General features: G+C 39.1%; 1 protein-coding gene across 1 annotated transcript in view; it reads left to right on the top strand.

Annotated features, from left to right (window-relative positions):
* Positions 1-9,644, top strand: part of ARHGEF26 (Rho guanine nucleotide exchange factor 26) — a 153,022-nt gene extending 143,378 nt beyond the window's left edge. The window contains exon 15 of the mRNA XM_029214364.1: positions 6,489-9,644. Coding sequence (XP_029070197.1) covers positions 6,489-6,631 — 143 coding nt within the window. The 3' untranslated portion in view covers positions 6,632-9,644. The remainder of the gene's footprint in view (positions 1-6,488) is intronic.
* The last annotated feature ends 5,532 nt before the right edge of the window (positions 9,645-15,176 follow it).

The raw sequence follows: 15,176 nt of genomic DNA, 5'->3' as shown, positions 1-15,176 counted from the left end.
TACCAAAAAAGATTTTCTGTATCCAAAGGCATGAAGAAGAAACCTAATGAGATAGTAGGAGAGGTGCGCTCGTGATATAATCAAATCCCATACCCCCCCCCAAGTGGGTGACCCACAAACTGGAGAACAATCATATCACAGGAGTTTTCCCACAGAAGTAAGAGTTCTGAGCCCCATGTCAGGCTCCCCAGCCTGGGGGTCTGGCATATAGGAGGAGCAGCCCCCAGAGCATTTGGCTTTGAAAGCCAGTGGGGCTTGAGTGCAGGAGCTCCACAGGAATGGGGGAAACAGAAACTTTACTCTGGGAGGGCTCACACAAGGTCTCGTGTGCACCAGGACCCAGGGCAAAAGCAGGTCTGTCCCAGGCTCCTATGAAGTCACTACCTGTGGGTCTTGGAGCGGCTCCTTAGAAGTGGGGGTTGGCTTTGGCTTACTGTGGGGACATAGACACTGGTGGCAGACATACTGGGCTACATTCAACCACATGAACAATTCTGGTGGATGACATATTGGCTCATTAGTATCAAGACCTGGCTCCACCCAACAGCCTGTCAGTTCCAGTAGTGGGACCCATCAGCAGACAGGCCGCCTAAAGACTTCCTGAACCCACAGGGACCTCTAGACCCACCCCATGACACGGCCCTGCCTCCAGAGGGCCAAGATCCAGCCCACTTCACCAGGGGCAGACACCAGAAGCAAGAAAGCTACGATCCAGCAGCCTGCAGAACCGAGTACACAAATGCAGATCAGAACCTACCCTGAGACCAGTTGGTCCCTGGCCCTTGGGTGATGAGAGGGGAGTGTACTGCTGAAACACACGGGACATCCCCTATAGAGGGCCACTTCTCCAGTGTTGAGAAACATAACTAACTTTCCTCATACATAAAAATACAAACAGAAATTTAAACAAAGTGAGATGGCAGAGGAATATGTTCCAGAATGAAGGAACAAGATAAAAGCCCAGAAAAACAATTTACCTGACGCAGAGATAGGCAGTCTACCTAAGAAAGAATTCCAAGTGATGATCGTAGAGATGATCCAAGAATGTGGGAAAATAGATGCACAGAGCTAGAAGTTACAAGAAGTTTTTAACAAAGAGTTAGAAAAGATAAGAACCAAACAGAGTTGAAGAATACAGTAATTGAAATGAAAAGTGCACCTAGAAGGAATCAATAGCAGAATAAATGAGGCAGGAGAATTGATAAGTGAGCTGGAAGACAGAGTGGTAGAAATCACTGCCACAGAACAGAATAAAGAAAAAAGAATGAAAAGAAATTAAGACAGTACAAGAGACCTGGGACAACATCAAATGCACCAACATTTGCATTACAGGGGTCCCAGAAGAAGAGAGAAAGGTCCTGAGAAGATATTTTAAGAGATAATAGCTGAAAAATTCCCTAACACGAGAAAGGAAATAGTCACTCAAGTCCAGGAAGCACAGAGTCCCATACAGGATAAACCTAAGGAAGAAGACACTGAGACACACAGTAATCAAACTGACAAAAATGAAAGATATAAGAGAATCCCCGTAAGGTTATCAGCTGATTTTTCAGCAGAAACTCTGCAAACCAGAAGGGTGTGGCATGGTATATTTAAAGTGATGGAAGGGAAAAACCCACAACCAAGAATACTCTACCCAGCAAGGTTCTCATTTAGATTTGATGGAGAAGTCAAAAGCTTTACAGACAGGCAAAAGCTAAGAGAATTGAGCACCACCAAACCAGCTTTACAACAAATGCTAAAGGAACTGCTCTAGGCAGTAAAGAAAAGGCTACAACTAGAAACAAGAAAATTACAAAATGGGAAAGCTTACCGGTAAAGGCAAACATACAGTAAAGGTAGGAAATCATCCACACAGAAATATGATATCTAAATCAGTAATCATGAGAGGAGAGTACAAATGTAGGATATTTGGAATGCATTTGAAATTAAGAGATCAGCAACTTAAAACAATCATGTATATATATGGACTGCTATATGAAAACCTCATGGTAACCAAAAATGTATAATAGATATACACACAAAAGAGAATCCAAACGACACTAAAGATAATCATCAAATCACAAGAGAACAAAAGAGAAAAGAAGGAAAAGGACCTACAAAAACAAATCCAAAACAATTAACAAAATAGCAATAAGAACATACATATTGTTACCTTAAACGTAAATGGATTAAACGCTGCAACCAAAAGACATAGGCTGGCTGAATGGATACAAAAACAAAACCCGTATACAGGCTTCCTACAAGAGACCCACTTCAGATCTAGAGACACGTACAGACTGAAAGTGAGGGGATGGAAAAGGGAATTCCATGCAAAAGGATTTCCAAATCAAAGAAAGCTGGAGTAGCAATACTCATATCAGACAAAATGGACTTTAAAATAAAGACTGTTAAAAAAGACAAAAAAAAGGACACTACATAATGATCAAGGGATCAATCCAAGAAGATAGAACAATTGTAAATACATATGCACTCAGCATAGGATCACCTCAATATATAAGGCAAATGCTAACAGCTGTAAAGGGAGAAACTGACAGTAACACTATAATAGTGGGGGACTTTAACACTTCACATCAATGGACTGATCATTCACACAGAAAATCAATAAGGAAGCACAGGCCTTATATGACACTCTAGACATCGACTTAATTGATATTTATAGAGCATTCCATCTGAAAGCAGCAGAATACACATTCTTTTCAAGTGCACATAGAACATTCTCCAAGGTAGATCACATGCTGGGCCACAAAGCAAGCTTTGGTAAATTTTAAAAAATTGAAATAATATCAAGGCATCTTTTCTGACCACGACACTATGAGATTAGAAATCAACTACAAGAAAAAAACACCAACATGTGGAGGCTAAACAATATGCTACTAAACAACCAATGGATCTCTGAAGAAATCAGAGGAAATCAAAAAATACCTAAAGACAAATGAAAATGAAAACATGATGATCCAACCCTATGGGATGCAGCAAAAGCAGTTCTAAGAGGAAAAGTTTATAGTGATACAAGCTTACCTCAGGAAACAAGAAAAATCTCAAATAACCTACCTAACCTCACACCTAAAGCAACTAGAGAAAGAACAAAACCCAAAATTAGTAGTAGGAAAGAAATCATAAAGATCAAAGCAGAAATAGAGACTAAGAAAACAATAGAAAAGGTCAATGAAACTAAAAGCTGGTTCTTTGAAAAGATAAACAGAATTGATAAACCTTTAGCCAGACTCATCAAGAAAAAAAGGAAGGGCCCAAATCAATAAAATTAGAAATTAAAAATAAGTTATAGGGGCTTCCCTGGTGGCGCAGTGGTTGAGAGTCCGCCTGCCGATGCAGGGGACACAGGTTCGTGCCCTGGTCCAGGAAGATCCCATATGCCATGGAGTGCCTGGGCCCGTGAGCCATGGCTGCTGAGCCTGCGTGTCTGGAGCCTGTGCTCTGCGATGGGAGAGGCCACGACAGTGAGAGGCCCACATACCGCAAAAAAAAAAAAAAAGTTATAGCTGACACCATGGAAATACAAAGGCCCATAAGAGACTACTACAAGCAACTATATGCAAATAAATTGGATAACCTAGAAGAAATGGACAAATTCTTAGAAAGGTGCAATCTCCCAAGACTGAATGAGGAAGAAGTAGAAAACATGCACAGACCAATTACAAGTACTGAAATTGAATCTGTGTTTTAGAAACTCCGAATAAACAAAAGTCCAGGACCAGACGGCATCACAGGCGAATTCTACCAAACATCTTCCCAAACATCTAGTGAAGAGTTAACACATATCCTTCTGAAACTATTCCAAAAAACTGCAGAGGACGGAACACTTCCAAACTCACTCTATGAGGCCATGATCATCCTGATACAAACCCTCAGCTAACATCATACTCAATGGTGAAAAGCTGAAAGTATGTCTTCTAAGATCAGGAACAAGACGAGGATGTCCACTCTCACCACTTTAATTCAACATAGTTTTGGAAGTCCTAGCCACAGTAATCAGATGAAAAAAAAGAATTCAAATTGGAAAAGAAGAAGTAAAACTGTCACTGTTTGCAGATGACATGACACTGTAAATGACACTATAAATAGAAAATCCTAAAGATGCTACCAGAAAACTACTAGAGCTCATCAGTGAATTCAGTGAAGTCACAGGATACAAATTAATACACAGAAATCTGTTGCATTTCTATACACTAATAGCATGGAAAGAATCCCATTTACCGTTGCATCAATAAGAATAAAATGCGTAGGAATAAACCTACCTAAGGAGACAAAATACCTGTACTCTGAAAACTATAAGATGCTGATAAAAGAAATTGAAAATGACACCAACAGATGGAAAGGTATACTGTGTTCTTGGATTGGAAGAATCAATGTTGTCAAAATGACTCTGCGAGCCAAGGCAATCTACAGATTCAACACAATCTCTATCAAATTACCAATGACATTTTTCACAGAACTAGAACAAAAAATTTTACAATTTGTGTGGAAACACAAAAGACCATGCATAGCCAAAGAAAAGAGAGCTGGAGAAATCAGGCTTCCTGACTTCAGACTATACTGTAAAGCTACAGTAATCAAAACAGTATGGTACTGGCACCAAAACAGCACATAGATCAATGTAACAGGTTAGAAAGCACAGAAATAAACCCATGCACCTATGACGACTTAATCTACAACAAAGGAAGCAAGAATACACAATGGAGAAAAGACAGTCTCTTCAATAAGTGGTGCTGGGAAAACTGGACAGCTACATGCAAAAGCATGAAATTAGAACATTCTCTAACACCACACACAAAAAGAAAGTCAAAATGGATTAAAGACCTAAATGTAAGACCAGATATGATTAAAAACTACTAGAGGAAAACATAGGCAGAACATTCTGACATAAATAGTAGCAATATCTTTTTGGATCTCTTTCTTAGAATAATGGAAGAACAAAAATAAACAAATGGGACCTAATTAAACTTAAAAGTTTTTGCACAGCAAAGGAAACCATCAACAAAATGAAAAGACAACCTATGGAATGGGGGAAGATATTCGCAAATGATGCAACTGACAAGGGATTAATCTCCGAAATATACAAACAGCTCTTACAGTTCTGTATCAAAAATACAAACAACCCAATCAAAAAATGGGCAGAAGATCTAAATAGACATTTCTCCAAAGAAGACATACAGATGGCTAAAAAGCACATGAAAAGATGCTCAACATCACTAATTATTAGAGAAATGCAAATCAAAACTACAATGAGGTCACCTCACTCCGGTCAGAATGGCCATCATTAAAAAGCCTACAAGTAAATGCTAGAGAGGGTGTGGAGAAAAGGCAACCTCCTACACTGTTGGTGGGAATATAAATTGGTGCAGCCACTATGGAGAACAATATGGAGGTTCCTTAAAAATAGAGCTACCATACGATTTAGCAATTCCACTCCTGGGCATATATCTGGAGAAAACCATAATTCAAAAAGATACATGCAGGCTTCCCTGGTGGCACAGTGGTTGAGAGTCTGCCTGCTGATGCAGGGGACACGGGTTCGTGCCGTGGTCCGGGAGGATCCCACATGCCACGGAGCGGCTGGGCCCGTGAGCCATGGCCGCTGAGCCTGCGCTCTGCAACAGGAGAGGCCACAACAGTGAGAGGCCCATGTACCGCAAAAAAAAAAAAAAAAAAAAAAAAGATGTGGTACATGTATACAATGGAATACTATTCAACCATAAAAAGGAATTAAATAATGCCATTTACAGCAACATGGCTATAGCTCAAGATTATCATACGAAGTGAAGTATAAGCCAGAGAGAAATATATGATTTCACTTACATGTGGAATCTAAAGAAAGATACAAATGAACTTGTATACAAAACAGAAACAGACCCAAAGACATAGAAAACAAACTTACGGTTACTACAGGGGAAGGGTTGGGGGCAGGAGGGATAAATTAGGAGTTTGGGATTAACATATACACACTACTATATATAAAATAGATAACCAACAAAGACCTACTATATAGCATAGGGAATTATACTCAATAATTGTAAAAACCTATAAGGGAAAAGAATCTGAAAAAGATATATATATATATATATATATATATGTATAACTGAAACACTTTGCTATACACCTGAAACTAACAGAACACTGTAAATCAACTATACTTCAATAAAAATAAAGTAAAAAAATAAAAGTCATGTTCTTCCTACCCAAAACATCATCCCTTTCTGCAACTCAGCCCAAGCTCAACACTCTCCTAGACACCTCACTTCAGGGCCTCCGATCATGTTCTGCCTCTCATCATGATATGCCATTGAGTCCTTCCTGAAACCTTTCCCCCGTTCCACCTCTCTCTCTCACCTTGCATCATCCGTGGTACCCAACCTGGGGCAGGATACTGCCTCTGAAATTTGCCCATATCGTCCTCCCTCGGAGCTGAACAGTCAAGATTCATCCAAATACTTGGTGCCCCATGAGGACTCTGCTCTTCTTTGCAGGCTGGTATGAAGGGGAAAGACTGCGAGATGGAGAAAGGGGCTGGTTTCCTATGGAATGTGCCAAGGAGATAACATGTCAAGCTACAATCGATAAGAATGTGGAGAGAATGGGACGTTTGCTGGGGCTGGAGACCAACGTGTAGCCTCTCTGATGGTATTTTGTCACTGGGAGATTTGCACTACATCATGGTGGGCTGGTTGGTTCAAGGCCGGTTTTGATGTTAATTTTAACACAGCCTATTTAATTAAAAGAAAGGAAACACTTGCCCTTAAGCTTGCCAGGTGGTTCTGTTCTCTCAGGGGAACAGCTACTGGACAGTTAGTCCACGAAGCTCCGTTTGTGCACAGCAATCCTTTTGCAAACCTCTTCAGGTAAACAGAATAGCTGAGCAGTCCACTTCAGGGGTGAGGCAGCCTCAGCTACTCCTAGTTGTATCATGTTCTGGCATTAAAAAAAAAAATATATATATATATATATATGTAAGATGCTGTATCCTGGTTTTCTCTATCCTCACTTAACCAAGAATGTATGCTATCCCTCTTTAAACATCTCCTTCGTATGGTTCTTCCAGTATTAGCAAGGTTTTATATCTTTAAGGAATACCCAGTTTTGTAAATATTGCTCCTGCCTCTTATATTTTAGATCTGATGCTAATGCTTTCTTGATTTCAAAAGGAACTGGTAGAGTTCTGAAGGTGAGCTCAGTTTTTCTAAACCTCTTCCCAGGAAAGGGAAATTGACACTTGAATTTTTTCCACCTCTTTCCTCATTAGAAGGGAAGTAAGGAGCCTTACTTTAAAGATTTTTAAAAAAATCCATCTCACCCAACTTCGGTCTTTGGTAAGTATATTCTAATAAAACGTAAGCTACTCTAACAATATAGAATTTAGATGATTCATATATGTGAGAAAATCCTGAATATAGGACAGGGGTCGTACTTTTTAAAAATAGACCTATATGAGATGATAAACTGACGTGAGGCTGCCTTGCCTTCAATAATGTACGGTTTTTGACTGTTCCTACTCCCATTTCCAAAAGGAAATTGGCTGAAACACATTTTAACAATCTCAAGGAAGATAAGATTGGACCTTAAAAGGTATCAAGAAGGCAACATGGTGTACCTAGTTGCAACATAACATTTTGACCTTAATGGGAACTCATTTTATTTGCACTAAAGGCCTTGCTTGCTGGATTTGAAGTCTCTCTTAACTGCGGGTGTCTGTAGAACTTTATTTCTTCCACTGATGCAAGGAGAGGAAAGTCATTGTAATAGTACGTTTCATAAAGAGGGAATTGGAGGGTTTGGAAGAGTGAGGGGAGGAGTGATTTTTTTACTGGCAGCTACGTTCCCTTTCTACTCCATTCTCTTTCATGGAGGGGTAAAACCTGGCAAAGGGTACATCATTCAAGGACTCAGATCCATGTGTGACATGTCCCCAGCTACTGACTGCCAACCAGTTACTCAATTGTGAGTAACTTTGCAGAAGCCCAGTGCGGGAGGTGAGTGTGCTCAGCCCACATGCTCTGTCTCCTGTCACTGCAGCAGTGAGCCTGCAGGGGGCACCTGCAGCTGCCTCGCCTGTGGATTGCTCTCCTTTATCAATGCACACATTTCTGAGTATAAAGACATGCCAGGCCCTGAGCTCCTTGAGTTCTGGGCCAGTCTGTCAATGGAGAATAGCAGTGGACCCAGCAAGCAAGGTCTTGGGTTTGGTAAAACAAGAAATCTATCTCCTCTTTGATGTCACAGAATTTCTGGAGGAGAAGCTAACAAATTGAAATCTAATCTAATGGAATGTTTTCATTTAGGAAGGAAGGTAAATGTGTTGCTTGTAAAGAGACCATTTCGTATTATTTTTGCTAACACCCTGTTGACACTAAAAAGCAACTATATGAATCCTGTGAATTAATTTATCAGTAGAGATGGTGAACAGTTTTGGACTATGTGCATGTTATAAATCAGAGCCTATTTAGCAAGCAGGTTAATACTATTATTAGATAAAGTGTTGTTTTATGGCAGGTATTAACTCATTCACAGTGTTTCAGTTCAGCCGTGAACATGACACAGTATTGTTTTTCAAACTTAGTAGCTTCTCTGAATTGTACAATGACTTCATTCAGTGACCTGTGGAGAACAAAAATATTCATTTTTGTCCCAATGAATTGAGATTGCTTGTACACTTTTGGCAAAATATGTGAGCTTATAAAGATTTTGTACTTGTTCTTTCGTGCTGATGTGATTTAATTTACTATAGGATGTGTTCATTTAAGTACATAGTTTGCTGAATTTTGAGCCAAATCAGAGTTCTACTCAAAAGGTATCTGCAGCTAACATTGAAGGTGTCTGATCTTTCTTTTTTGGGTACATATGGGCCTTAGCTGCCCTAGAAGGCTGGGGCATTTTTAAGAACTGGGCCATCCTGTTTCTTCTTATAGTTTCCACAAAACTGCATGACTGAACAGCTTACCTCAAATAGTTCATAGCTTCCTAACTGCTGCTGACCCTTGGAGTATATACCTTATTATCATTCATTTTGGCCCCTCAGCGTCTGAACCTTTGTGCTTGGGACATTTCACCACCTTGTGCATCTTGGTGGAAGACAAAGAATGACTCCGTGTTATTTTCTTTTCCTGAATAAAATTTCCACAAACTTAGTGGCTTAAAACATTCCTGTATGGTCTCACAGTTCTGTAGTCAGAAGTCTAGGACTGCTTGGCTGGGTTCTCTGCTTAAAGTCTCAAAAGGCTGAAATGAAAGTGTTGGCTTAACTGCTTTCCAGCTCATACCTGTTATTTGCAGAGTTCCATTCCTTGTGACTGTAGGACTGAGGCCCCTGTTTCCTTGCTGGCTGCTGGAGGGTGGGGGGATTGGAGGGTGCTCACAGCTTCCAGGAACTGGAATTCCTTGCCACGTGGCTCCTTCCATCTTCTAGGCAGCAGTGGCGTGTTCAGTCCTTCTCACACTTGGAATCTCTCTCATTACATCTTATGCTACCAGCTGGAGAAAACTCTGCTTTTAAAGAACTCATATAATTATATTAGACCCATAGAATAATTTCCCTTATGAACTCAAATTCAACCGATTTGGGACCTTAATTAGATCTGTAAAATTCCTTCGCCATGCAGTGTAACCTAATCGTAGCTGCAACACCAAGGAAGCAGAGATCATGGGATCATCTTAGAATTCTGTCTACAACACCCTCTATAAAACCTTAAAATGCTAGTTTTCCAGCATTCTTTGCAGCTAAAATACAGCTATGTGATAGGATACATAAATCAAAGGCATCTCTGTTGGATTTTCGCTCAAGGTAGTGACGAAAGAGGGAAGAGATGGGGAATATCATCTTTGGAAGTAGCAGGATGCATCCTCCTCTTTGGTCCCTCCTCCATCCCAAATTACTGCTGCGTTTTCCTTGGACTCTGGAAAGCAGCAGAGAGGCAGCTGTTTGTTTGGTAGACTTGCAGTACTAAATAACACAGGTCAGAGTTAAATAACACAGGCGAGAGTTTAGTGCCTACCATAATCTCCATTGTGGGTTCGGTCTCCAAAGGGCTTACTCTGGAGTGAGGAAGTAAACCTCAAGGGCCTCGAGCTTCACTCTTCAGGCATCTAGCATACCAAGGTCCTGACAGGAGGAAATAAAACCTTGCTCTGGAGAAAGCTATCATCATCTTAGTTCTCAATTATTTCCAAAAAAACAAATTCTCAAATGAAAGGATCAGCAAAAGAACAAAAAAAAAAACCTCTGAGAGACAGCATCTGGATACAGGAAAAACAAAAACAAAACAAAAAAACTGATACATTCACAGGGACTCTAGACAGTAAAATCATTAGTAAAATACAATTGCTTCGTTTATGGAGATAAAGCCAAACTTCAAAAAGCAATATAGAACAACCAACCAAAAGAAGTGAGAGAAAAAACAACTAGAAAATATGGAACTGGATTTAACATCAGATTTGATAGTTAAAAGATTCTGGTGAACTGAAGAGAGGCTAGAAGAAACCTACAAGGAAGCATGAAGAGGAGAGAGATGGGAAGTGCAGGATTTAACTGGAGTCTCAGAGGAGAGAGAGGGGAAAGAGAGGGAGCTTTGGCAAGGAGACTAGGTCTTTCTAACCTTGCTCTGACCAGTCATAGGATGCAGGCTGTGGCCTTGGGTGAGGCGAGGACAATTCCTGCAGAGGGCTGGTGAGTGAAGGCTGTCATCTGGTAGCACTTCCAGCAGCTAAGGGAATACCATCAGTCCTGATGGAGGATCTGGGCAGAATATCACAACATTCACTACCTGTAGCTATGTCAATATTAGATAAAACAAGTCTGTAAGATAAAGGGTATGACTAGGGATAGAGCCTACATAATGATGAAAGTTTCATTTAACCAGGAAGATATAACAATTCTAAATATATATTCTTCCAACAATATGGTCTCAATAATAAGACAAAAATGAGCAGAAATATAAGAATTAAATCAAAAGTCACAGAATGAGACTTTAACACACCTCTCTCATTTGATAGGAAAAATAAAAAATCAATGAAGATGTAGAAGCTTTGGACAAGAATAACATAATAGGCTTATATAGGACACGCTGCGATTTCAGCATATACGTTCTTTTCAAGCACACGTAGAGTATTTACTTTTGACTACTTCCTGGGTCATAAAACAAGTTTCAACAAATTTTAAAGGACTGAAGTTATACAGAGTGAGGTCTCTGATTACAACATGATTAAGTTGGAAATCAATAACAAAAATTAAGAAATATCCATTTATGTAGAAGCTCTGACCTAAATTTAAGATGCAAAACTATAAAACTCCTAGAATACAGGAGAAAATCTAGGTAGTCTTGGGTTTGGAGACGACTTTTTAAATATAACACCAAAGACATGATCAGTGAAAGAAAAAACTGAGAAGCTGAATTTCATTAAAAGACAGGAGAATGAAAAGACAATCCACAGAGTTGGAGGAAATCTTGCAAAATATACCTGATAAAGGATTGGCATCCAAAATATACAAAGAACTCTTAAAACTCAATAATTAGAAAACAAAACACCCAATTAAAAATGGGCAAAAATCTAGAAAACTCACCAAACATACACAGATGGAAAATAAGCATATGAGAAGATGCTCAAGATGAAACATCATTAGGGAACTGAAAAATTAAAATGAGATACCACTACACACCTATTAGAATGACTATAAAATCCAAAACCTGACACCACCAAATACTGGTGAGGACACAGAGCAAGAGGGATTTGCACTGACTGCTGGTGGGAATGCAAAAACCACTGGGAGGAGTTTGGCAGTTTCTTAGAAAACTAAACACTTACCATATGACGTAGCAATCACACTCCTTGATATTTACCTAAATGAGTTTAAAACTATGTCCACACAAAAGTCTACACACAAGTTTTTATATCAGGTTTATTCATCATGGCCAAAGTTGGAAGCAACCAAGATAATCTTCAATAGATGAATGGATAAACTGTGATACATCCAGACAATCAAATATTAACCAGCAATAAGCAAAATGAGCTATCCATGAAAAAACATGAAGGGGTCTTAAATGCGTATTACTAAGAAAAAGTTGCCAATGTAAAAAGGCTATACGCTGTATGACTCCAACTATATAACATGGAAAAGGCAAAACTATGGAGACAGTAAAAAGATCAGTGGTTGCCAGGGGTTCAAGGAGAGGAAAGGAGGAATAGGTGGAGCACAGAGGACTTTTTTCAGGGCAGTGAAAGTATTCTACATGGTTAAGTTATGGTGCATACCTGTCATTGTATCAATACATTGATCAAAATATACAACACAAAGAAGCTAATGTTAAGCTAACTAAACTACGCTAATGTTAAGCTAACTAAAACTATGGATTTTAGTTAATAATGTATTAATATTGGCTCATCCCTTGAACGAGCGTACCAAGATGTTAACAATAGGGGAAACTAGGAGGAAGTAAAGGAAATTCTGTACCTTCTGCTCAGTTTTCCTGTAAACCTAAAACTGCTCTAAAAAAATACAGTCCAGTAATTAAGAAGTTCCTCTAACAAAGGAAGTGGCAGAAGTAAACCTGAAACATCAGGAACAAAGAAGGAACAACTGAACAGGTAAACATTTGGGTAAATATAATAGACTATCCTTAAGGTTTTAAAATGTTAGTTGGCTGAAAGCTGTATTACATTGTCTGATATGGTTGGTTCTCAACGTATGTAAAGGAATTATTTGGGAAAACTAAATGGTGGTGTCTTTTTTTAAAAAATAAATTTATTGTATTATTTTTGGCTGCACTGGGTCTTAATTGCTGCACGGGGGCTTTCTCTAGTTGCGGTGAGTGGGCTTCTCGCTGCAGTACCTTCTCTTGTGGAGCACGGGCTCTAGGTGCGCAGGCTTCAATGGTGGTGTCTTACATGTATTTTACTTGAAGTGGCAAAATGTTGCTACTTGTTCACTATGATAAGCTATACATGTATACTGTAATCCGCAGAGCAAGCAAAAAATGCCCAAAACTTAAAGAGATATACTGATAAACAAGCACGCAGGCTTCAGTAGTTGTGCCATGCGGGCTCAGTAGTTGTGGTTCACAGGCTCTAGAGCGCAGGCTCAGTAGCTGTGATGCACGGGCTTAGTTGCTCCGCAGCATGTGGGATATTTGGACCAGGGCTCGAACCTGTGTCCCCTGCATTGGCCGGGGGATTCTTAACCACTGCACCACCAGGGAAACCCCAGAATAGTTTTTAAAAGTGACCTAACTATATGTTTGGAAACACATTTAAAATGTAATTATACAGGTTAAGTGTAGAGTAAATGAATCAAAAAATAATATCAAGCAAATGCCAATCAAAAGAAAGCTGGAGGGGCTATACTAGAACAGATAAAGTGGACTTCAGAGCAAAGAAGATTGCCAGGAACAAAGAATACTACATCACAATAAAAGGGTCAATCTGTGAGGAAGACATAACAACCCTAAATGTGTATGTACCAAATAAATAAAGCTTCAAAATACGCGAAGCAAAAACAGAACTGAAGGGGAAAAACAGACAAATCCATAATATAGTGGTTAAAGGTATAGACAGAACACCATCAAGGAATGGGACCTAACATTTATTTAGCGAACACTCCACCCAACAACAGATTATACTTTCTTTCCATGTAGGTATGTAATATTCACCAAGACAGATCACATTCTGGGTCATAAACTGACAAATGTAAAGGAACAAATCATACAAAGTATGTTTTCCAACCAGCATAAAAGAATCAAACTAGAAATTAACAACAGAAACACCACAGGAAAATCTTCAAACACTTGGAAATTAAACAGCACACTCAATTTGTGGATCAAAGAGGTAAAAAGATAAAGAAATAAAAAACACTGACTGAATGCCATGAGAATACATCAAAACATGTAGTTGGCAGCTAAAGCAGTTCTTAGGAATTTATGGCACTAAAACACTTAAATACAGAGAAAATCAATGAAACAAAGAGCCTAGTTCTTTGAAAAGACGAACACAACTGATACACCTTTTAGCAAGACTGACCAAAAAAGAGACTGTCCATGTCAAGAATGATAGAGCACATATTGTTACAGATTCCAGAGATATAAAAGGGTTAAGAGGATATTCAAACAACTCGACATAAATTTAACAACTTAGATAAAATGGGCCAATTCACTGAAAACCACAAACTACCAAAACTCTGAGCAGTCTTAAAGGTTGGCTCTGCAGTGCTTCCACATCAGCCGTCTTCCTTCGCTCCCATGCCTTTACCCACACCAGAAATGTTTTGTATTATGCCCTATTCATCATCTCATGGTGGATGTGCAACCTCCTGACATCATGGACCCCTAAAACTGGTGCTTTTCTCTTCTGGCACTTGGTAACGGTGGCTTAACTCTTGCCACTGTACTAGCCAATTGAAGAGTGGCACATTTTGCCATTTTAAAGGTCAATGAACTTAAAATTTTCTGCAGCTCTAAAATTCATAAAGAATAATCCTTTTTCTTTTTAATCAGATATATCCCTAAAGCCCCAATTACTTAACATATGAGGTGGGAAATAATAAGACAACCAAGGAAAATGGCAAGTAAGCACATGAAATACGCTCATCAATGATTATTATATTCAATAGAAATAAAAAAACCACAACAAACTATGAGACTCCACATCTGTTAAAGGCAAAAATTAAGACAACAAATAACTAAAAATACCCAAGTACTGGTGAGAACTTGTAAAACACCTGGAACCATACTATATGGAGGGTGGGTGTATAAAACATGGTATACCCACTCTGTAAGTCAGGTTGGCAATTTCTTATATGACACAACAATCCTAATCACAGGTATTTACCCAAGAGAAATGAAAACATCTATCTACACATAGACCTGTATACACATATTCATAGCAGCTTTATTTATAATAGCAAAAACACTGAAAATAACTAAGAAGTCCATCAACAGGTGAATAAACAAGCTATGGTACAACCATACAATGCAATACTAAATAATAAAAAATGAACTAACTTCTGATATACACAGCAACATAAATATCTCAAAAGCATTATGTTAAGTGAAAGAAGCTGGACACAAAAGACTACATATGGTTCCATTTATTTGAAATTCTAGAAAAGGCAAAACTAGTGACCAAATGGTTGCCAGTGGGAGCAGGGGATTGACTGTAAGGGGAAAGAGGGAGAT

The sequence above is a fragment of the Monodon monoceros genome, unplaced genomic scaffold, assembly GCF_005190385.1.
Source record: "Monodon monoceros isolate NGI ecotype Baffin Bay Population unplaced genomic scaffold, NGI_Narwhal_1 Super_Scaffold_11, whole genome shotgun sequence".
NCBI classification, from domain to species: domain Eukaryota; kingdom Metazoa; phylum Chordata; class Mammalia; order Artiodactyla; family Monodontidae; genus Monodon; species Monodon monoceros.
The sequence above is the reverse complement of the archived record's forward strand: the minus strand, read 5'-3'. Positions and strand labels throughout refer to the sequence as shown.